Source organism: Triturus cristatus, chromosome 7 (genome assembly GCF_964204655.1).
Source record: "Triturus cristatus chromosome 7, aTriCri1.1, whole genome shotgun sequence".
In the NCBI taxonomy this organism is placed as follows: domain Eukaryota; kingdom Metazoa; phylum Chordata; class Amphibia; order Caudata; family Salamandridae; genus Triturus; species Triturus cristatus.
Window position 1 is genome coordinate 954239623 of NC_140590.1, and position 24855 is coordinate 954264477.

A 24855-nucleotide genomic window follows, 5' to 3' on the forward strand; every position below is an offset into this window, starting at 1 on the left:
GTCCCAGGTAATTCAGATTAGTTATGCCCTGTTGTTTAACTGCAATTGTACACCATGTGATCCAACTCGTATCCTACAAGGTTTTGCAACTCTGTTAGATAAAGTCAAATACTTACTTTCGAAACCCATTGCCCAATCTTGTAATCGGGCTCATTCCTGGTTTGATCAGGCTTGCAGAGAGGCTAGCAACACCTTACGCAGGACCTTAAACAAAATCCCAGTGACCAGACGGTGGTCAAGGGAAGTAGGAAGCTGTATAAGCTTGCCACAAAAGAAAGAAAGTTAGCATTGAAGGAGGAGAAGTGGGAATTAGTATTGGGCTCCTGTCTTTCAGGAGACCCCAGGCCTTCTGGAAGGCAGTTCGGTCAGTTCTATCTCCCACCCTACCAACCGATAAAGTAACTGTACATATACCTCCTGAGACTTGGGTGACGCAGTACGCAGGTCTCTACTCTGTCGACTTTGGTGCAGAGGATGCCCCAATACAGCTGAATCAAACATGCCAAAATCTTGTTCTTAATGAAGGGGAAGCCTGGAAAGCAACTGATAATAGTAAAGGTAAGAAGGCTCTGGGCCCAGATGGAATCCCTTTGGATTTGTTTAAGGAAGACCCAGTATTCTGGGCCCCGGTACATACCGCTGTTTTTAATTCAGTCTGCAGCGAGGGAGTCCTGGCGTTCATCTGTTATAGTGCCCGTTAAAAAAAAAAAAAAAAAAAAAAAGGTAATGTACATGACCCCAAATGCGACGGACCTATATCTCTTTTGGACTCCTCTGCCAAGTAATCGAGAGAGTCGTGTTAGACCGGCTATTGGACTGGATTAATGCCAATCACATCTTGGCCCCCTCCCAGTATGGGTTTATGAAGGGTCTAGGTACAATTGAACAGTGCCTTAATCTTCACCTTATCATGGCTAAATATAAATATGCGAAGGGCATTTCTACTCCGCATTTATGGATTTGACCAGCGCGCTTGACTATGTCTCACACTCCAAGCTGTGGGCCATTTTAGTAAATATGGGAGTCAACGCGGGCCTTGTATATCGGAGGCCCCAGTGCAGCATATTCCTACTTCACAGGATGTTCTTGGTTAGTGCTGTGCAGGTTTGTGCCATGAGCAGTAAGTCGACTGCGGGAAGCTCCCCCCCCCCCCCTCATGCACCGCAGTATTATCATGGTATTCAATTGTTGTTTCTTCAGCCTTTACAGTACATTGGTCCACGCACATACACCCTCACCTGTTCCACAGCACGGTTTCCACAGACTACATTTGGCGTTTTTTTTTCTCTTCCTTTTTTTATTAGTTTGTTAGTTATAGCTTATTTGGATGCACATCGCACTCTATTCCTTGTTGTAACCAGTGTACATAGAGACAGCGTATATCCTTTGAATAGCAACTCAGTCATTGACTGAGCAGTGATATAAGGACTGGGTCACATCTCTGTACGTAATAATTTGTTGTCTAATGCAAAACTGATCCACAATGCTCCCAGCAATGATGATGTATAGGTGTTGTAACACACGACCCGTTTACATTCCAGTGTATGTAATCAGAATAAAATCTCAATAAAAAGATGTTAAAAAAAAAATAGCAGTCGACGCGGGCCTGGACTCTTTTCTGAGGCTTCTCCATCACGATCTCTCTGCCTCTGTGAGGTATGGTAATGCTGGTGAATGCTCAGAGCAGTTTAGCATTAAGCGCGGGGTGCGCCAAGGTTGCGTCCTTGCACCAATCTTATTCCTCCTTTATAACAACGATCTGGAGAATACCCTAGTTACGGTTGGGGCTGACGTTCCGCAAGTTGAGAAAAAGCCTGTAAGAGCGCTCCTTTATGCGGACGACGCAGTCCTTTTGACAAGCACTGCGATTGGCCTAAAAATACCTATTGCCAGCTATGGTAATTTCCTGAAGGACTTGGGGCTGGAGCCAAATTATAAGAACTCTTTTGTCATGATTTGTGGCCCCAAATACACTAAGTCCTGCAGTCTGAATATAGAGGGTAAAAAGCTGGAAAGGTTTAGTTCCTTCCAGTATCTAGGCTTGGAATTTGATGAAGGTTATACGTGGCATACCTGTATAAATAACACGATTCACACGTGCATTTGGTACTACTTATTCACTTGCAGTGTCCATACGTAAAAAGCCCATAGCCCCAATCAAAGAGATTTATAAGCGTAAATGTTTACAGATCTTAACATATGGCATGGATATTTGGGGATGCAAGGATGTATCTGCTATACAGTTTGAGGAGAACAGATTATGTCGTAGAGTTCTAGGAGTTCCCCCTTCTGTGACGCATTTTTCCCTCCATCTGGAGTTAGGTCTCGATTATATCCAAGATATTATAAATGCTGCACCTTTAGCTATCTGGTGTTCTATCTGGACAAATGAAGAAGCTGATCTTAATCGGGCAATTATTAGAGACTGTTTAAGCTGCACTCGTGGCCTCTGTATTCCCTGGCTCCAATACATCAAAACTTGCTTTACAGAACTTGGTTGCTCCTCCTTGTTTGAGCATCCAGATTCAATGAGAATGTTGGGAATTCACACATGACAGTGGCTGAAGTAAAACTTCTTCCCTGATTAGGAAAAAAGTGGTTGTAGGGAAAGTGAACTTGTAAACTCTCAGTTGATTTTTACATGAGCAGATCTGCACCTGCATATTTGCTTGTGCTAAAAAGCACTACACACATATTTTCTAGGGGTACGATTTCCTGGCCTACTTCTGTAAATTCTTTTGAATTCATGAAAACCTTAAATCTGCACTAATTTATACCAATGGGTGCTATTTCGTGAATTTCTTTAAGAATTGGGCCCCTAAGTTCTGGAGTTAAACAAAACCTTTTTGTCTCTTTTAAAATATTCTTTCTCCCTCTCTCCATCAACTGGCTTCCGCTCTGTCACAGGGAGCATATCGGGTCACAAAATAGTTTTGTTCAGTGCCAGGGACTACTGTGACAATGTGTGCTTTTTGAGGCCAAAAAATACTATTGCTTTTTGCCAATGTTAGTTGTAATAGTGAGGGCCTGGAAGCACCCATAAAGTTGTACAAAAAAACCTCTCTAAACAATACGCGCATTGACCAAACCTAAAGGCTGACCATCAATATCAGACATATTGGCTTTGCCAATGCATGTTTATTTTCATGTTTCCCATTATCTTGCTGAAACTAGTTGTAGCAATTTTCCATTCTTGGCTATGTTGTGTTTGGCCACCATAAAACCTAATGTCACCCAGAGGCGGTCCTTGCTATTCAGATCCGTAGCCTCCCATATATTTAAAAGGCACCATTTTGCTGATCTCGTGATGTCTCCACCACACACATTCACGGCACAGGATGTCACCGTCTCCCAGTAATCTTGAAGTGTCAGGCAATCCCACAACATACAAAATAGTGCACCTTAATGTCCACGCCCCTTGGGGTACATCTTCGACTCAGCCTTGCCCATCTTAACAAGTGACATGCAGGCAAAATAGATTCTATGTAAAACCTTGAGTTGTATTAGTGTAAAATGGGCATGTATGGCCACTTCCTTAGGGTATGCTATTACTGCTTGCCATTCGTCATCCTCCAAATGTCCCACATCCTCCTCCCACCTTTTTTGAAGACATGACAGGAGGTCAGGGGAGATGTTTAGGATTTTGTGATAAGTTGGGGAGATCACCTTCTTCTCCATATAGTCCTCAAGTAATCGGTCTTCCAATGGGGAGGACACAGGAAGGTCCTCTCCCTTTGGTAGTGCCATCCGTAGTGCATGACTGGTCTGGAGGTAGCGGTATGTCTGTGTTTTCTAGTTGATAATCTCTCTATAGATCCGCAAAGGGCATCACTCCCTCTTCGCACTACAGAGCTCCCACTCTCGAGAGGCCTATTAGGTCCCACTTATTGAAGCCCTGTTGCCTTGCTAGTACGGCGTCCCATTGCGGAGTTGCCTGACTGATCTTACCATATTTCTATCGTAACTGAGGTCGGGTGGGAAATGATTTGTAGCCACTCCCACCATAAAGTTCTTTGAGGTAACCTCGGTCCATTCTATACACGGGCTCATCATGGGGGTAAATGAACCCATTGATTGACTGCCATGAGCTGGGCTGCCAAGTAGCATTTTTGAAGGGCCGGGTGTGCTATTCTGCCATCATACCAACCTCTGGTCAGTTTTGGGAGGGATATTCTGGGGACACCTCCGCTCGAGGGGAGTGTACACTCCACGACATCCACTGCACGAAAGTATGAAGATGATACTGGATATGGAGTGTTGTGCAGAATATAAAAAAAAAAGTGGGGCAGATCCATCATTTTAAAGAGTGGTGCTTTAGCCAATAGGGACATCGGCAGGGCCCTTCAGTCTTGGACAACACTACGCAGATGTGCAAGTGGGGGCTCAAGATTACGTTTATGAAAGGCGTTCGGGTCTCTGGTAATGTTCCAGCACCAAGGCAAAAATCAATGTGGAGAGCTGCCTCCACCCACTGGGAAAATTGTTGATATGCCCCATTCACCGTCACTAGAGCCAGCGGGTCAGCATATCAATGCAGGGTCCAGGCCAAGAATCGTGGACTGGACCCCTGTTTTTCTAGCACTGCATCAATGAAGGACCACATCATTCTCTCCCCCTCCTCCCCCCTCCAGCAAGGTGATTTGTGTCATCCTAATTGCAGTGTTGGTGTGCCAATGTGAATATATAATCTATACAGGATAAACTACCATGTGCTCCACAATAAAAAGTTATATTGACGGGCAGTAGGGTTGAAAGCCCCGGGAAGTAGGGTTGAGGGCCCGCGATGTCTGTTAGGTCCATCGCAAACAGTCAGAGAGGACTTTAACTTTACTTGAAGTCTCCCTCTGACGTGAGGGCCAAAAGTCGGTGTCACAAAGATTCTGACCAATAACAATCTACCCGTGGGGAGGCAGAGGAGCAGTGGACCAAGATCAGAGAAGGCCGGGTTGTGTAATCTTCGGTATATAAAATTAAACTATGAGTAATTGGCCCTCCCATTGTCCAAAATGACTGCTACAAAGCACCAATGTGTGTCACGTGTGATATGTTGAACAATGAAAGGAAATAAACTACGAAGAAATAGGCCCACTCTTCTAGAGCCCCTCGTATAACTAGCATGGGCAGCCATTTTGTACCCCCACCTATTCATCGCACAATAAGGTGTACCCTGCAGGTGGGTCTCTTGAAGGAGCACTACGTCTGGAGAGTGTCTTTTCAGCTATTGCAGCACCACTGCTCCTTGAATTTTGTCTTCCAGGCCATTTATGTTCCAGGAGAGTACTTTAAAGCTGGGTGTCGGTAACATAGCAGCCATCAGACCTTGTCAATGGGCACACCCTGCTGGAAGGGGGACCGTTTGACATTCTCCCGGTTCCGGACTAGGAGGGGTTCACTGGCACACAAACCAAAGCAATATGGAATCCCTCAAGCGCCTAGTGCGCTGGATCCACGGGGAAAGCTCGTAATGTCATGACTACCTTTGATTTGAGGTCGGGGTAAGAGAATAGGCCCAAGTGGACACTGCTTCTGCAAGGAAGTGTCATTGCTACTACTAACACATCTACTATTAACAAATAAATAACACAAGCCCACGTTGCAACCCTGCCTCCCTGCATGACAGACTAATAACTGCCCGCCCCCCAACTGTGCAGAACACCTTTTATCCCAACACATGCAACTTATTGCGAGGAAGGCGTGGAGCCATTTAACAGCCACTCCACCGTTCCTCTTAATATAGCAAGCACTATTTGTTACTATTTAGTTGCTCCTCAGCCTTACTGCAGTTGTTGGTATTTATACAGAAAATAGGCGATGGTATTGTTTTCCCACTTGAGTGGCGGTGCGCTCCGCACCATCTGCAGGATGACATCATGGTCTCAGTAGTTGAAAATATGGGCTGCAATAGGGCGCAGGTGTGCACCCGGTCTTAGTGGGCCACCAGGCACATGGTGCGCCCTCTCTACTGCAAAGTAGTTTGATAGACTACGAGGCTGCCGATGTCTGAGTATCAAATCCTCCACAAATAAGTCCATTGTCTGGCCCTCTCTCCGTTCCAGAATTCAATTATGCGAACATTGTTACGGGGTGATCACCCATCAAAGTCATCCACTCTAGCCCTCAGGACCTCTAGTGCCCCATGACCCAGTTAGATGGATAAATCATCAATAGGGAGAGGTAGGGATGACCTGCTATTGTACTCCCTTCTCTCTAGGATATTGTAAATGATCCGTGCTCTAGGAAAGTGAGGTTAAATTGGAAACCTACAGTCCTACATTACACCAGTATCATCAAAGAGTGTGTATAAGCATGCTAAAATATTCTTCCCACACCCATACACTCACAGATAGAATGTCTGGGGTATAAAGGGTCAAGTGATTGCTTGGCATACCTGCATGAAACTGGTGGGGACTTTAAGTGATACACAGTATCGATAAGAGAATGCTACATCGCTATTGGGAGCTGATGGCCATTTGGCATTGTATATGAAATGGACTGTTATTTTATCAGTGTGCGACAACAAAGGTGACGCCCCCCCCCCCCCAAATCTGGCCGTATACCCGTAGTATATAATAAATCGGTAGGTGAAGAATGAAGCAAATATCTCTTGCATGGATTGTTAAGTGGGAAGACTGATATAGGACTCACAATGGATGAGTTTACTATTTAGTCCTCCTCATGGTAAAATGAAAGATGGTTTGTACCTTCTTGTATGAAGAAATAAAAATGCTACTAGTGATTATTTGTGCCTGGGTTTTGTAATACGCTAACAGTGGGAACTCCCAGCTCTTTTTCCACTCCATTAATACCATTAGACTGTGCCATCAATAGCATAATCGCATAAGAGTAAGGTGCTGAGATTTGAGTAAGACCTTTTTTTATTTTTTTTCCAAGCATGGACTACAGCAGTCACTGATGGGGTTTATGGTTGGATATGAACTTGCCCTACAGTTAATTTGATTATTTGGATCATCCTTAACTAACACTGTCCCTTTTAATTAATTTATTTTTGTTTGTATTGTAGGTGGCATAATGAATACAAGGGACTGGTAGGATTTCAGGAGCTGACATTTTCTTCCTATTTTTCACATGGTGTGTGAATGAACCACAGTTATGTTCTTGATTACTCTAAAAAAAGACCCAAGACCTGTTGAGGCTAGTTTATGGGTCGAAACATGTTGATAATCAGTGTCTGAAGGTCAAGTGTTTCATTGATTACACATGATGACCTACATCTTAGTGTTTTAACCATACCAGAGGTACTCTGTAATAAACTTATATTGAAGTATACCCCTTGGTATTTTTAAGTAAGAGTTCTCTTCTCATCAAAATAACAGGAGCCAAGACATTGTCATGACAGCATATTTTTAAGACCTCGCAGGGTCAAGAGTAGCTTCCCTTGGTTGAAACCGCTAAAGTGGCACAATACCTACCCCAGTATGAGAGCTTGTCAAATGATGAACCATGCCTTGAGAAGTTGAGTGAGACAACCTCTCAAACATCTTTTGATTATCCTCTCTTGAAAGTCAGAACTGTGACAGTCCAGTTGTGACCTCATTACCCTCAAGTGGTTTATGTACTCCACTCTTCAGATGCCGTGTTAGATGCCAATCTATTTTACATCTCGTTTTTTAGGACTAGCCTAGAGAAAACTTGAGTTGCGTTGTCGTCATTCTGTTTTCCAAAACGGTCATAATAAAAATATATATCTAAGTATAGAGTGGAGCTTTTGGTCAGCCCTCTTCTATCATTGCTTTGTCAAGGTGTCATTCACAGTTTCCTTCGGCCCACCTCCGCTTATAGCATGAGCAAGTGTGTCAGCCCACTTCAACCATTGGTTCTCTTGACTGTGAGTGACAGCATTTTACTCTTTCACATGGGTATATCTGCCTTCTCTACAATGTCGGGCTTGTAGGAATGACTCTACTTTAATATTTGTTATATTTGTGATGTTGCATTTTCTCATGTTTTTGCAGAAATATGCACACCAACATTAGATGCTAACTTTCTTAATTGTGAACCTTTGTCTGTTGGATATGTTTGCAAATAATACAACTAAAAATTGCAGACGTACTAAGGCAAAACTACAGGCTTTGCCAATGCTTTTTTAAAATTGGTGTTATAAAGTGGCATTGTTCCAGCAGTGATCTCTAAAAATGGCAATCTTCTGCCCCATCAGGGAGACAGACATAATGTCCTCTGCCACCCTAATGGACAGAGTAAAGACTTCCATTCTTTAAATCGGACCGTAATTCAAAGTGGTATGTTGACAATCTTCACAATCCAATCAACTGAACAAATTTGTGTTTAGGAGTGAGGAGATGGGGGGCATGTAGGGGAAGAAGGTGGCCTGTGGCTGAGATGGGGGGGGGGGGGGCTCAAGACCCATTACTTGAAGAACTGCGACAGCCGATCAGGCACACTAAATCCGCCTTGAAACATAAAATCCACAGAGTGACAATTGATTTTGTGCTCATGCAGTTGCACTTTAAAAAGATGTCTTGGTTGGCTGAACAAACCCTTGACAATCATTTGGAATCCATCAATACTCTGACAAAAGAAGTCTGTAGTCTGTTGGAATCCACTCATAACCTCCACACTAGGGCAGAAGATGCAGAGGAACAACCCAGACAGAACAACTGTGTGGTCAGCCTCCCTGAAAAATTGGATGGTTAAGGAACCAGAGCACATCCTGAAAGATTTTGCCGCAATGGTGATGCAGCCAAAAGATCTGTCAGACCACTTTGTAATTGAGAGGGCACAAGGAGTGCCAGAGATTCCACCCCACCCGGCGCCAGAGCTAGGCCAGTCACTGCCAGGGTTTTCAACTGTAGAGACCATGATGCAGCCTTCAGAGCTGCACGCCAAAATGGCTCACTGAAATATGAAAATTGCGCAGGCATGATCTTCTTGAACTACACCTAGGAGGTGTAGGCAAAAAGGCAATCCTTGGAGCAAAGCAGAACTACAAAAATGTAACATTCGAGACATGATGCTTTTTCCAACGAAGTTACAGATTGTCTTGAAGGGCAGATCATGGTGTTTGGGAAACAAAACACAAGGGCGGGGGGGGGCCTCAGCATGGTGTACAGGTCTGGAAGTGAGTCCATCACCACAGAGGAGTGTCGAGATGTTACAACAGAATGAAGATGAGGGGGACAGATGGGCAAAAATAGAAGACCCATAATCCAGTGGTTCTTTTTCCCTGGCAGAATAGAAGAATAGCAGACAGTGCAATTTCATGGATTTGATAGGTTAAATGTTATACATTAGAGGGCAGCAGCCGCCTCTCGTGTTCGAGCAGGAAGTAGTTCAAAAGTTGCAGCATAAGGCAGTAAGGTGTGAGGGAATAGTATGGGGTGGGAGTTTTGGCATCTGATTGATACCATAGATTGATAGAAAGGTGGTCGGGGGCAGGGGATCCACACAAACACCCACTCCTACCTCAATGTTAGGCCTGCAGCCATCAGGTTTTAGGATTTTAACATGGAATAGTAATGGCCTGGGGCGCACATTAAAGAGGGAAAAAATGATTAGGTTCCTCTCTAGATCAGACAGAGGCCATATTCTATTACAGTAGACCCCCTTAGTGGGCAGTAATTGTGGATTCATTGGCAGAGATCGGCATAAGATCCGAACCCACTCCGGGTTTACATCTGGTTCGCGAGGAGTGTGTATCCTGGCACGGAGGTCATTGATGTTTACTCTGGTTTGAGCAGACAAAGAGGGCTGTTCTGCAGTGACTACGGGAGAGTGGAAAAAAAAAGATAATGGTGTCCCCATACTTCTCCCTGCACGTAGTCTGTCATGTTGGAATGGGAAAATGATGGGCTCCTGATCATAGGCGGATACTTAAATCTTACTATGCATTTAAGATTGTTAGAATCACGGTATCCAAACACTGAACAAGACAAAACACTAAATTTGTGAGTGCTTTCTGTTACCTGGCTCTCTGGAGTAAGATACACGCTGACATACATGAATATTCTTATGTATCTAATAATATGCACTCACTCTCCAAACTAGATTACTTCCTATCCCCTTTGCACAGGGAGGTAGCTAAAGGGAGAGTGGGGCACTTTCTGCTGCATGGAATATTGGACCACTCCCTGCTCATCAAAACACTGGGAATCACAAGTGCACATAGGAGGACCAAGTGGAGGCTCGATCCGTGGATCTTAAGGGGCTGGGACACCAAGAATCAATTGGGACAATACACAGACTTATACTTTAGAGAAAACGTATGCTTGTTGCACTCAGTAGTGAACCTGTGGTAAGTGTATAAAGCTGTCATTAGGTGACAACTTATTGCCATTACGACAGGCAAACAAAAGGAAAAGAAAAGGGCGGCCCAGGAGTTGGAATAGCGCCTTTGCCAGTGAGGAGCAGAGTACATACAAGATCAGAGAAAGAAGCTATCCCACCAATCTCATAAGAGAGGAATGTAGATGGGTTGTAGAATTGGTCCAAACCCTTGACACACAGGGAGGAGGGTCAAAGCGCGATTAGAAAAATTGAAGTCATTCTCAAAAAGGACACCCGCAGGATTACTGCTCCTCTTATAGATCCATATCATTGTTAATGTTGATATCAAGATTCTAGCCATAGTATTGGCTAATCGGCTGTGCCAAGTATTAGAAAAACTTAAAAAAGTGGACCAATCGGGGGTTATCCCCTACAGGTTGACCGAGCAAAACCTCAGATTCCTCCATGGGGTCATGGCGTGATTGGAAGGTATGAGGGAGCCAGCAATATTGCTGGGCCTGGATGTTTAGAAGGTGTTGGACTGACTGGAATGGCCTTCCTAATGACAGAACTTGGGAAAATAGGCCTCTGCCTAGAATTTCGGGGCTGGGTCCAACTACTGTACACCGCCCCATCTCATGGGTGTAAGTCAACGGTGTAACATTAGGAGAGTTTTGGTTAGGCCACGGAACAAAACGTATATGTTCGCTAGCCTCCTTGTACGTATTGCAGTGGAGCCACTAGCCAAGTGGGTGTGTTATGATGCCCAGCTGCGTGGCATTAAATGAGACTAGGAGGATACTATCTCTATATACGCCGACAATAAATTCTCCTATACCTGGCAGACTGTTAACGATCAATCCCTAAATTGCTGGAAATGCTGAACATATTTGGAAAATAATCATGGGTCCATATAAACTGACATACATCAGTGGAATTTCCACTTGCTCCTTGGAAACCACCTGCAGACTGGGAGTGTCAGTTGCAGCAGCCTGGAGAGGGGTTCAAGTACCTTGGGGTCAACATTACTAAAGACCATATAGTCTCTATGCGCAATATTCTGGGTAAGAATTTAGTGGTATATAAGGAAGATGTTAAGCAGCACCTGAAGCTCATTGGTGCTCAACATTTCAGGGAGGCACAATGTTCTTTAGAAGTCAGGCTTGACATTTCGACGTTGTGGACATCTCCCTTTAACAAAAGCAAGACAATCAGGATTGAGATTATAGCTTCTCTCTGTCAGGAGCCTCAGTTTATTATGTCTGCCATATTACAGGTAAGTGAGACCAGATTCCTGAACAGTGTCTGTCAGAATGTAGATCTTTGCAGATATCTGTTGGAGGACGCAGCATGGTGCTCCTTTCAGTGCGCGTGCAAGATACATTTCGGGGCGACGGCATAGTGCAGGGGAAGAATCCGGAAAGCAGGACTCGAGTAAGTGAAGATGAACAGCACATTTATGGCTCAGGTTCACATCTTTACCATAACTGTAGCGAATTAATTTGCCTGATGCCAAGAAACTATTGTCTGGGGTCAAGGACAATACATTTTCAGGTTTTCTTTGTTCGAAGGGCAAGTAGGACCAACTTCATGAATCCCAAACCCTTTGGCTGCCATTTTAAAGTATGGATCTGTGAAAGAATTGTCTACTACTAAAGCAAGATTTTTACGTGTAGATGGTTCAAACCTGTACATATGATTAACTCAAAGCATCTGTGAGCTCAGTTTGCATCACCAGCAGTGATTCCAGTAGAAAAATGTGTACAAGTGTGCAAATTGTAATAGTTTGAAGCTACTTCTGATATGGAGAAACCTCAAAGGAACATCTTTTTTTTTTCTTCCCCACTTTCTAAATAAAATATGCACCAAAAAACTGCAGCTTGAAAAAAGTATTTTGCTAAACTGTGGGCTACCTTAGATTATGTTGCTTTGAGCATCTAGTAAAATGTGTTTGATATATGCCAATCTAAAAAAAAAAAAAAAAAAAAAAAATGATAAAGAATCATAAAATTAGGTTGAAAGCCCAAATCCTAAATCAAGACCCAAATTGTCATGGCATTGGTGCAGAATTACGACTTTCAGGAATTTGCCAAAGTATACTTTTGTGAATTTGGTTTGCACGTGAGCAAATATTAATAGTCACAGGTTAGAATCCAGTGGGTCCACACACCCTTTCATCTTCGGGGGTCGCTAAAATGAGTAACAATTAGTTGGGTACCAAAAATGTGTTATTTCCGCACCAAGGGACCTTATGACGAGCATGCCCTTTACAAATACACACACTGTCATGTTATATTTGTTCATGAGAAAATCTGCTGAGTGATTGCAAAACATAACCTATCCACCCCCCTGCCTTTTATCCTATCCTGAAAAAAGTTCTACTTCTGGCCTTGCCAAAAGTATACTTTGAAACTTTTCTAGTGTGAGAAGAGATTGGAATAGACTTGGTGAATACTCTTGAACATGCAAGTTGGTGGGCATGCAGAAACTCACAGAGCATTCTAAATCTGGATCTAGCACTTCTGCCTATTTGTAGCCCCTGTAAGTAGATTTGTGGAAAGGTGGGCACATTGCAGCCTTGCTAGAATTCAAACCTTGATATAATATGAGTAATCGGGAAGGCTGCCCAAATGACCCACCTCACTGCATGGTACCAAAATAGACAGGTGCATTTTTGTACAGGAAACGTGAATTTTAGAAGCATTGCGCTCTTTGGTCAAGTAGAAATATAAAATTCCACACCCCTGAAATTACAATGAAAATTAATGAATGTTCTGTTTTTTCCTGTAATCTGAATTGTTTGACCGTCCCTGTAATGATTCTACATTCTTTGGCACATTGCATTAACGCACCAGCAGGCGGGTGTGAGACCTATTGATATTTCACAAGAATTAATTTACTTCCATCACCGTACACCACAAAATGAACTGCTGTTTATTCCTTCATACATGTGGCTTGGTGTATTTCCATCTTGCATCACTTGTGATTTATCGCTATTCGTGCACTGCTTCCCCTCTGTAATACTATGTTGTGTTATGTATCTCTGCACCCAGGTCTCTAGCCCCTTTTCATCTTTACTTGTATTTTGATTTCAGTGCTAGTTGTATTGCTCTACTGCTGCCATTTGTTATAGTATTTTGATTAATATCGATAAAATAAGCTATAAAAAGGAGAAATGAGCTAGGAATGGCGCCAGATGATGCGTATAATTTCCAGAGGAGCCTTCTACTGCACAGTGCAGTATGTGTTGAGTAGACTTTATTTGGATACATTTTATATATGGTGTGTGGCGTGTCTCCAGATGCTGTCATTGCAATATTTGAGTATAACATATGTCTTGCTTGTTAAGCATTTGTTTTATATGGTATGCAAAAAAGACATCTAGACGCCCTTTGAGTTGAAATTTGTATTTTGCACAATGATATATAATTCATGTGAACTCTGGAAAATTGTTCACTGATTTAACATCTGTACCATGAATTATGGGTTAGAAAAAATATGATTTTGTAATAAACGTAGCTACGCGTGATTGAAATATTTAGTAACACAGATTCTTTACTGAGCAAATTCCTAAAGCGGTTTCTGTATACAAGACATTATTCAGTGAGCAGGATGTACCTCCATGATATCAGGATCTAGTATGTTAGCCTGCAGCACCTCTAGTTTTCAGAAGGGATGTAAGCAGTGTTTTACTTTTGTATTCATACAGACTGTCTACGTGCAGATTATAAAAACAGTTTTAGTGACTCTTAAAGGCTCATTATTGTGTAATCTTCATTAAGCCCCTTCTTAATGTTGTAAAGTAGGAAATAAAAAAATTGTGTACTCCTTGCTGTACTTTCTGTATCATTGCCCAGGTAGGTAATACGCCCACTTAGGAGATCCCAGCCCAGCCTGAAGGCAACAGATTCAATTCCTTGTCCAGCTGACTAGCGTTGCGTTCTCATGAAATCCATAAACCATGCACAATATGTGCTCTGGACAATAACCAATGCATCTCAAAGCAAAACCACAGTTTTTAAAAACAATTTTTGAACAAGTAGGGTACAATAGCATCAATATCGATTAGAATGTATTTTTCATCCATTTTACATCTTGTCGTGGAATAGAATTACATCGTATTTTGTGCCCCCCTTGACGGTTCTGGAATTGGTAATGCTGACGCGGATAGATGTGTGAGGCGAGTTCTGTGTCCATGCAAGGTAATCTGTGAGCTGTACTGGGAGTTGGGCTTCGCTCTCATTGTCAGCCCTATGCTAACATTGGTGGTATGTGCCAGCTAATGATGTGAACTGGAACAAACTGGGGAGACATAACTGGGATACACTGTGTCTCATATTACGTCACTTGGTGGGGGCCGCCTAATTACTACATTCTGACTAGGTCTCAGGTTGTGCATGTGCAGGGTGGGGGGAGGGAGGCCCTAAAATGCTAAGAAAATCCACAAATCTTGACTGAAAAGGCTTTGTTAAAGAGAAGTTATGGATATTTATTCACATAGCAAAATCATGTGTTTAAAAAAACAAAAAAATAGTTCCCTAAAGGGGGGGAAAGAAAGGAGTAGTTTTATGATTGAGATTGAGAATCTAAACGTCACTTATCAGTTACTGTGGTCTATCCAAACGTTTCTCTAACCCCAGAGTACTCTTTTTTTGCTTCACGGAAACATGTGGAAAGCAGGGCGGGTGAGCGACAGCCAGGTGAGGCTGTACTGAAGCCAGATATTGCCGTCCTGAACCTACCTAGTATTTGTGTATGACTTGACCCCAGTGATCCTGGGCTTTCTAAAGCTACAGTGTCCTAAAAAAAAATCTTCGTTTCCCCAGCAAATGTATGTGTACCCTAATATGTTGTGGAAACACTGCTCTGCTAGACCTGATCATGTCCTGAAGCCTTATCTCATTCCTGCAGGGTAATATTGTCTTTGTCCTAAACTTCCTGGCGTTCCAAAGATCTGCTTTTGTCCTGTAATCTTTCCTTTTCCCTCAGGGCTGTCCATGTAAGTCTCTGTCTTAGACCTGCTAGTCTGCCAAGGTCCATCTTTTGCTGAGCCGTTCCTCGCCAATTTACCGTGCAAAACCGCTCAGACCTTTAGGCCTTTTAAAGGTCCCTTCATTTTCTAGAATGTATTGTAAAACTAGTAATATGTGCATTTTATAGGGTCTTTGTGGCTAATTGCCATTGTACTGCTTATTTTGTCAACTCTATCCAGCTGAATATTCGAATACTGCGGATGGACCAGCATGTCTGAAATTAGATCGGATATTATACTTACTCTAGTTTCAGTCAAAACTAGATCTAGATTGTTAGTAGTTGTTACCTCTGCTCTCTCCAGGTTATGTTGCATTGTAGATCTGCAGTTTTGCAGCAGGCACTTGAGAATGACTAGATAGTGTTATATAGAGAGTCATTGCTGTATTGGCATCAAGCAAGTTTTCATGATTTTCTCCTTTGCCAAACGGTAACACTGTAAGAGCTTTTTTCTCTACTCATTCACAGTTCTTGGGAACGTGGGAACCCTTGTGAAAACTTGTAACAACGAATGTTGAGACATTTTCTATCAACAGATTCTTAATGTATTTCTTTTTAGGTCTCGCCTACGCAGCGCCAAGCGTTGCATTGGAGTGACCTTTTGGAATCACTCCATACTTTTTTGGAAACTTGTGCATGTACTGCACTTTCCAATGAGCCCTCGTGCATGTACGGCGTTTAACTTGCGGGAGTGAGCAGCGGCGCCATCTGGTTGCAATTATCGCGCCCGCCTCTGCTCGCTCCCGTAAGGTAAACGCTGTAGACTTTACCTTTTGCGACTGCGGGCCGCGCTTGTCTTTCAGTGATTGTTTTTTTATTTTTCGTTTCTTTGCACACCGGCCTCCTTTCCACCGGTAACATTGTTGACACATGTTGTGTCGGATGGGTCTGGCAGGCAGAGCTTCGCTTTCTCCATTCCTACTTTGCTGCTCTGTAGTGCGTTGCCTCTGCACAGGCCGCTGACAAGAATCCCATCGCTGGAGGTCATTGGCCCTGCTCCAGTGCTGCGTCACAGCCAACTGTTCAAAGTCAACGACTCTTGGTCTAAGTAGGGCTAGTTTTAGAAATGTATATACGGGGCTGTGACTAACGTTTTCATGTGGACATCTTGCACTGGTGCAGTGACATAACATTAACCCTCGCGGTGCTGGGAGCGCTCCCTCGACGGCTGAAGCAACAGCACGTGCCGCTGTAGGGGCCCATCTAGTTTACTTGACTTAAGAGGGTGACGTGGCTTTGGGTCGTGTCTTTCCCGCGGAGCCTTTTCAACCTCGAATGAGTGCAATTATCCCGAGCTGTTGACTTTGAATTACTGGGTTGGTTTTTAAAGCCATCTTAGTAAAATCCACTACCTCGGGCGGGTTACACTAGCAAGTCACGTTATACTGCAACCAATTCATCTGCGCTGAACGCCCTCAGTTTGCTAATGGGCTGCTTTCAAATTTGACTTTGCTCTCACATAAATGCCGTTTTAAATGACCTGGCTAGAGGAACTTTAGTACCGTAAAAGGAACTAGTAGACGACCATTTCCAGCTACCCCCTCTCTTTCACACACTGAAACATCTTTTCAGTATACAAAAGCTAAATTTGTGCTTTCTTTAACATGACTGTGGGTGACTGTAGGCGGTTACAATATTGTAGTCGAAGTGTGCATCTCATTACAATGTTACTTAGATGGTTAGAAATTCTGAATACAAGCTCAGGTGCTTGTTGCACACTGTGTACTGTACCGTGCCACTCATGATGGGCTCTTAAGAGCACTGCAGTACTTTTCACGGGTGCGCACCAGGCTGACTGTGGCTCGGAGCCATCATCATACTGTTAATATGACAGAGCTGGGCCCACACGGGTATTTAAACTGTTCAGTGGTGCTGTGAATATACACAGACTGTTTAATACTAAACACAGCCAGCGCAGCATTTTGGATGTGATTTTGTGATGCGGACCCACGTTCACGCATCTGCAGGCCTGTGAATTAGTAACTTAAGTAAATATTCTTAATTAAAAAAAAATAACTCTCCCTCTTCTTTTTTTTTTTTTTTAAAGGAAACTGGCCATCACGCGGCATTAAAAATTAAGTGGGTTTTACATAGAGCTCACGGCGGAAGTGGTCAAGCCATTGTTGAAAATGTTGACTCGTGGGGGGTCATAGCTGTAGCTAAGCCGGGCTCGCCATACGTGTTCGCACCCCTGACCCACCCGGCGGCAGGCAGGCAGAATTCTGTTAAAACAGTTAATTTATCTTTCAATAATCACTGGTGCCCTGTAATTCATAGGAAGGTTTCGATAATTCTAAATTAGTCCTTATTCTAGTTACATTTACAAAACTCTTCTGTCTCAGAGTAGAGCAGCGCGTTATCTCCGAGCCCCTGATCATTGAAGATTGTATAAAGTTGTTGATTCGCATAGTTTCGAGCTTCACCCTCTTTTTGTGAACCTCGGAGCCCCGCGGATAAATCTACCGCATTCTGTACTAAGGAAGTTCAGGCCTTATTTAAAATGTCGATGGATATGCAAGGGAATTTTCCCCTCGTTGCGTGCCCAATTTAACCCCTGCAGCTCAGAATTTATCTAATGCTCACTTGCAACATGTGACTCTTCAGAGGGTTCATGCTTGATCGATTTTTGAGTGGTAAACTTCGGAGGTGCAGATCAGCTCTCACCCTACTGGTTAATGACACCCTGCTTAAAACACAGTGTAAATCAACATAATGGCACAAAGTTGTTGAACACGGTCTACTTTTTTAAGTCCCCATAAGAGTTCACAGGGCAACAAAGACTTGTGGGCGATGACCCGGAGCTAGGCGTTGATTGATAGAAGTGAAGTATTCCCCTCCGCAGCCAGGCAAGTACATTTGTTAACACAGATGCTTTTTAAGAGAAAATCTAGCAGAACTCTATAATATTTTAGCAAGTAATGGAAACCTATAAACAAGCATGGGCATAGCCAACAGGTCTCGCCTTTGGGACCTTATAAGTGTTTAGCCATGCAACAGTTGATGTTGTTGCACCAAGGATATTGTGCTGCATAACTAAATACTTATAAGGTCGCAAAAGCGAGACCTTTTGGCTATGCCAATGCTTGTTTTGTTTAGCTGAGAGGTGGTCCTTCCGTTACGACATTCTTTTTTACATGATTGCTACTTAATAGTAGAATTATTGGAGGTAGTGGTGTGGATGTGGTCCATTAGTGTTCTTGATGGTGAAATATGTGCAAGTTAGACCAAAGGCTAGGACACTTATTGCCAGAATTAAAGTGTCAGTCTTTAAAGAGACGTTGATATTGAGAAGCACCTGGGCAGACTCAAGGTATTTTAGATTCAAGCAGGGAGTAGGGCAGCTGGGAACAGGGAAAGTGATAGCAAAAGAACATTTAGGTGTAAGTTGTGCAGGTTTATTGGGTACAGTCATGGTGGTTGACTTTGAGAGGTGGTGATCAGTTGTAGAAGTGGCTGGTGGGGAAGGAGACTTGGTGAGGATATTGAAAGGAGAAGTGATGTGAGGAACAGGTGAGTGAGAGAGGTGTATGAGGGCCAAGGGGAGAAGATTTAAGGGTTCGAAGGGGTGTTGTGAGGGTGCTGTTCGTGTTATTTCTTATGAGCCTGGTTAGATTTTAGGGGTAGAGTATTGATCTGCATGCAAAGATATACTCTGGTCTTCGGTGGCGGAGAGGGGTCTATCATCACTGTTATTACTCAGCGCATTTGTTGGATTGAGAAGTGAACCTGAAGTGGTATTTCCATTTTGCATTCCATTCCTGGGAGTGGGATATTTAATGAATTTTCTGTTGTACTAGGTCGATATTGCCTATCTGTCTTGAGTGAGGTTGAGGCTGATATTGTGACCAACTGCTTGCCCTTAAGAATTTTGGAGATTTTAGTTTGCATTTGGGTTGCATTTCAACACATTACCCTGACGAGTCACTGAAGTGCTTTGGCTGATGGATCACACACTACTTTGCAGGTTTAATCTTGATTGAAAGACTCGGTTTGTAGCTTACGCTATGTGAATGAGTGTATTGATGTTGCGCATGACCAAAATTGTGCTGTTGTACGATTTGTCCGCTGTGTCTGGATGTGAAGTGGAACGAGAGGAGTAAGACAGGGCACATTAACTTTTAACATAATGTTCTGTCTTTCTGGAAGGGTGTGGGTTGCAAATGTGGCCTGTTTTTTTTTAATCCCTTTACTCGCCTATCTTTAGTATTGTTTGTTACTTATTAGAAGGAAGGCTTAATCTTGAGCTTCATTAGGGCCAGTTAACGTGCATTAGAGAAAATGTGTTTTGTCGTTTGTTCCAGTTTATCCAGACAGTGTTCTATTTGTCTCCTGTACTATCAAGAGTTAACAGCACACTTTTGCCGATGTTAATTTCTCCACCAACCCTGACACCATTAAATGCTATTGCAGTGCTCTGCAATGCTGTTCGAGCTTCTATAGCTAGGTAAGACTGGGGTGCAGCCCACCAGAACTAAAATGTATCTACAGACTGTTAACATAACTTGAAAATATTCTTAAGCCAACTGTATTTTAGGCCTGAAAAGTCTTGAGACAGTCTTAAAATCCAAGCCCCCCCCCCCCCCCCATCTAAAACATCATTTTTATTTACTGGTTTATGACCGGTTTACAACTGTCTTAAGCCATGGATATTAATTAATTAAATAAAAGTTCTTTAGCTATATTGACCTGGGCCAGTGGGATTTTTGCCTCTGCCTTCTACGTGACAATCTAAAAAAATACATCCATCTCACAACCCTTAATGAAGAGAAATGATAAATTCTATGACCGCCACTATTATTGCATTGATAAGGCAGAATCGTCTGCCCCAGGAGCAAGCCTGCTTCAAGACTATTTGTTGCACAGCTCTCCAAAGCAAATGTCTTTGTCACCCAGGCACAGATAATTTGTATTGGAAATACAAACTCTTATAAAAGTAGTGATGTATACCAAACACTTTTTCTTTTTTTTCCTTCTCTAGATAATGATTCCCACAGTTGTCTGACAAGAGTTGTGTTGTAGTGTATAGCAGTCGTTAATTTAGTGTTTGCTACCCTTTTCTAGGGGCACTGAAGCACTTGACTACATCAGCAGTGAGCTATACTATATGTGGTTGGAAGGTTGTTTTGTGATCCTATGTGGGAAGTGTTTCCATGTCATGAGTGATGTCCTCTGATGTGCAGTTATCGTTTCTAGGACTCCATGCGTAGCAGTTGGTGAGGAGGGGGAGAGAGAGAGAGAGAGAGAGAGATATGTGCCATAATTGGTTACAGTATTCTGATAGTATGTATTAGCCAGGGGAACCATAGTTTAGCCCTTCTTAGCTTACCTGCATATAGAAAGTAGTTTGCTGTTTGGGTTGTTCCTAGCTTTGGTTTGTTTGGAAGCTGAAGATTGAAATTAAAGCTGGTGGTGTTTTTCTGGGCTCTATCCCAGGGATGTGGAATGATATAGTTGAGTGCAGTAATTCAAGAGGTGGCTAAGCATGATACTTGTTAGTACCGGTTTGCAAGTTGTGTGATTGTACCAGCACAGTAGAATGGTAATGGAAGGCTCAAGGAAAGTGAAAAGACTGCACCTGTTTGGTGTTTTTCACTCTTAAGTGGGGTAAGGTTGGCGGGCTCGTTTTTCATCTGGGAGTTGACAGTAATAAATCCAATAAACCTGCATTTAAGCTTTAATTACTAACTGTTATTGACCATAAAAGCTAGTGGCCACACAGCGTGTTTTTGGCTTTCACTGTGCTCCCGTCTCACTTTTAATCCCCTGTACCTCCCCTATTGTGTACTCCCCCACCCCCCACTTCAATCAGGATTATATTAGTCATTTTCTAAAACTGGTATTAGAAAGTACCGTATTTAGTCATTTGTTGGATAAGCGAACATGAAGCTGCCTCCTTTCTCTGTCCATGTGGAAGAATTTGATTGAAAGATCTTTTTTCAGTTTCAGATTGCTACTGTCCACCAGTTGCCCTTTTATTTGGACTGGCGTTAACCTAGACCTATTGATTTAACTAAAATTTTATGTACAATATTTTACAGGGACTTCAGCCCTTATTCATTCATTGGTCTTTCATTTTTTTCCACCCACTACAACATACAGTATTTGGAAGGCAGTGTCTATCCACTTTGAGCGACTGTATTCTGCCCTTTCACAAGGACACATCTACACGCAAAGTAGTGCCAGAGGCTGCTATATTTTGCTAACTAAAAATATTTTTGCTTTTAGCTACTTTTTTTTTTTTTTTTTTTAAGGTTGCCACCTAGCACCTTTCAGAAAAATAACACACTGCAAAGCTCATGACAAAACAAAAGGAAGCATTGACAAAGCCAAAAGGTTGGCAGCCAACGCTAGACCTATTGGCTTTGTCAACGTTTGTTTAAATATGTTTTCCTGTCCAAGACATTTTTTTTCTTGTCTTGTCTGCAGTCCGCTTGTAGCTATCTGTTGTCGAAGATCTTGTCTTAATTTCTACTCTTGCATTACAAGAAGCCCACTTTCCTATCTCCATCGACAAAAATGACTCCGTTATGTTGGAATGTAAACTTTTTTGGTTGATTTAAATAGGCTCATTATTTAGAATTGGGTAACTGTTTTTTTTTTATTTATATTGTGGAAATAGGGTTATTTTTGTGATTTATAAATTGTCTTGTTTGGTTAATATTAATATTTTTGATTTCTCTTTAAAGGTCCAGTTCAGAATCCATTGATACATACGCCACAAGTGTCTACCGGACAAGGCTACAGTGCTACTTATCCAGGCTCCTACACACATTTGTTACCTGCTAAAGTACCCTCTCATCCATCCTCTGGACATTACATGTATGGTGGCCTTCCAAATGTTTCACAACCTGGGAATTATCAGGGACCTGGTCAGACTCTTAATAGGCCCCCTGTAGGGCCTGCTTCAACAACACCGTTGCAGAATACAGGCTCTCTTCCCAGAATGCCACCTCCGCCTTCGAACTCTGCTCCAATGCCAGCGCCAAACATTGGTATTGCTCCAGGAGCTCATCCTTCACCCCATTCTAATTGGCAATATGGTGCTCCTCATGTGAACTTCCCAGTAGGACCTCAGACAAACCATGTGGCGCATCCAGCAGGAACTGTAGCATCCCAGACATCTTTATCGTCATCCTCTGGAAATACCAAACCTCCAGCCTCTCATATGTATGCGCCGCCTTCTGGTAGGACGCCCGTACCAAACAGCTACACAAGTCCAGGTAAAGGAGGCTTTATGGTTGCAGCATTTTGTTCATCCAGAATGAGTGATAGACAGACATGTCAAAGAGTACATAAGTTGCTAGTTGCCAATATATGGTTGCTGTAAATGTTTTTTAAAATGGCCATTGTGTTCATATTTGTTGACCCCCTCCCTTCTTTGGCCCTACCATTGGTGATTAAGCAGTACATAGTCACCTGGTCTTCCAATGGCTTACTTGCATTTGGCTTCCCCTTTCCTGTGTCAGCCCTCAATCAGGGAGCACACTGAGCTCAAATGGTTTGAATGAGGATGAGTAAATTACATGTTTTTAATTCTAATTTTAAATGGGTGTTGTACACGCATAAAAAACATTGCATATGTTGCAATGTAATGGTGTCACCAGATCTAGTTGGGCTAATTATCATTTTAGAATGTTGATTTCCCTACGTTTGTGTTTGTATTGTTGTATTCGCTTCTATTTTCAAGTGTGGACTGTTAAATAAAATGTAATTATTTTGGTGGGAGCATATGCTCTGCTTCATCTGTCAGAGATAGAGAATATGTATGAAGAAATGATTTTGTCTGTCATTACTATTTGCTGTTCTCTGTGTGTACTGGGTAGTTGACTGTTCACCACAAGAGATTGTTGCTCGATTCTATTCTGAAGTGTACTGCATCATCCATGATGTGAGTTTCAGAGGTTTGATGTTTTAAGGTAGAGTTTACTCACAATTTATTGAACTTAATTCAGGTGTGGGAATCTAGAAGAAGCAAGTAACTCAAAACGGTCCTTCTGAGAAACTGAATAATTTCTACAGCAGAATAAGAAAATAAATTGTCTAATGACCTACATAAGATTGATTGTGATGTAGCATTAATGACTCGCACATCTCCCATTAATGAATCACATCTCCCATCCCCACTACTTTTACTCACACAGCCCCTTTTCTGTAATGTTCTCCTTCAGTAACTATGCATGTGTTTACCAGGGAGTAGTGCGTTGACCACTGTTAATGTAAAGCGTGTAATGTGACTGTTTAGAACTGTTGACTACTGTGACTGCTACATCTTCAAGGACCAAAGAAGTTTACTCCGTTAAGGCACCCAATTCCAAATTAGAGGCTGGCATCAAAATGAAGTACCAGACAACAGGCCAGCCGGTTGTTCAACATCCTTGTTGGGCTGTGTTTGTTTTCTTCCTCCTTCTACATATATGATTGGACCTACATGGCCCTCCTTTTTTTTTCTGGATGACTATGTTCTCTTTTTTTTTAGGCAAGTAGTCTCTGTCTCCACCTGCAGGTGAACCCTTTCTCTACATCACACATCAGTTCTCTCTCTTCGTCTTTCCCTCACTACTCAAGCTAACCTTTTCTCTGTCTCACATTTAACAAATGCACATGTGTAATGTTTCTCTCTCTGGACCTCTATCACACTATCTCTCCTTAATTGTCCTCCTTTTCGACTCGTATCCAGTGTCCATTTGCCTTACTTTGTAACTGATGTAAAAGCAAACTGTTGCTCCTCTTTCCGTGCCTCTTGTTAACGGCTCTCCTTATTTCCTTCTAGTGGTTTCCTCTACTCTATTCTCCCATTTACCACTGTAGCAATTTCCAGTCTCGCTTGGCCTGATCTCACTCACATCCATTCTTTCCACTGACTGTTTTATGTTTCTTCATACTGATCTGTACAGCCGGAGTGCATAACCCACCATTTACGTTTCAAAGTTTGTATGTATCTACTTGCGTTGCATTATCTCAACAATCGGAAATGTGTGTTTGTTTTTATTTTTTTAAAGGTGAAAGTTTCATAACATTTCACCTGGCCCTAGCATTGTTTATTTTCTCTTCCCTTCTACTTCCAACACACTCAATGTGGCTACTTTAAAGGTTGTTTATTATGATCTTTTCTAAGTTTGTGTAAAGAAATGCTCTCTAGTGCTGTTTTTCAGCTCAGGACAACACGGCCATCGAAAGAGGTTTTAGAAAGTTTAGAACTTATTAATTGTACCATCTTAGTAACATGTAGGTCCTGGTTAAAGTTAGTAACACATAATAGTTACATGCAACAAACTACCAGGGCGTTGAAAGTTAATTTTTTTTTTTTTTTTTTTTTTTTTGAAACCGTTTATTGCAGTTTGTAAAAGTTACAGGTATGGGCCTACAACCATCCGGCCGGCCGCTAGAATGACAAAAGCATATTGCATACATACAGTAAAAGTCTCTCGGCAGTGCAGAGCAGTGAAACAGGAGTAATCAATGGTGCAGGCCACACAGCTCCAAGCCCACAGTACGGTTCCCTTTTCTTGAAACAAAACAACACCAAAAAACCACACCCGCAAGGCAACCCGCGATCCAAAGTGACAGCACGTGCTCCATAAG

The 24855-nt window shown here is 42.5% G+C and overlaps 1 protein-coding gene across 1 annotated transcript in view; it reads left to right on the forward strand.

Annotated features, from left to right (window-relative positions):
* SEC24A (SEC24 homolog A, COPII component) overlaps window positions 1-24855 on the forward strand; it is a 595056-nt gene that overhangs the window by 7140 nt on the left and 563061 nt on the right. The window contains exon 2 of the mRNA XM_085617984.1: window positions 21960-22493. Coding sequence (XP_085474110.1) covers window positions 21960-22493 — 534 coding nt within the window. The remainder of the gene's footprint in view (window positions 1-21959; window positions 22494-24855) is intronic.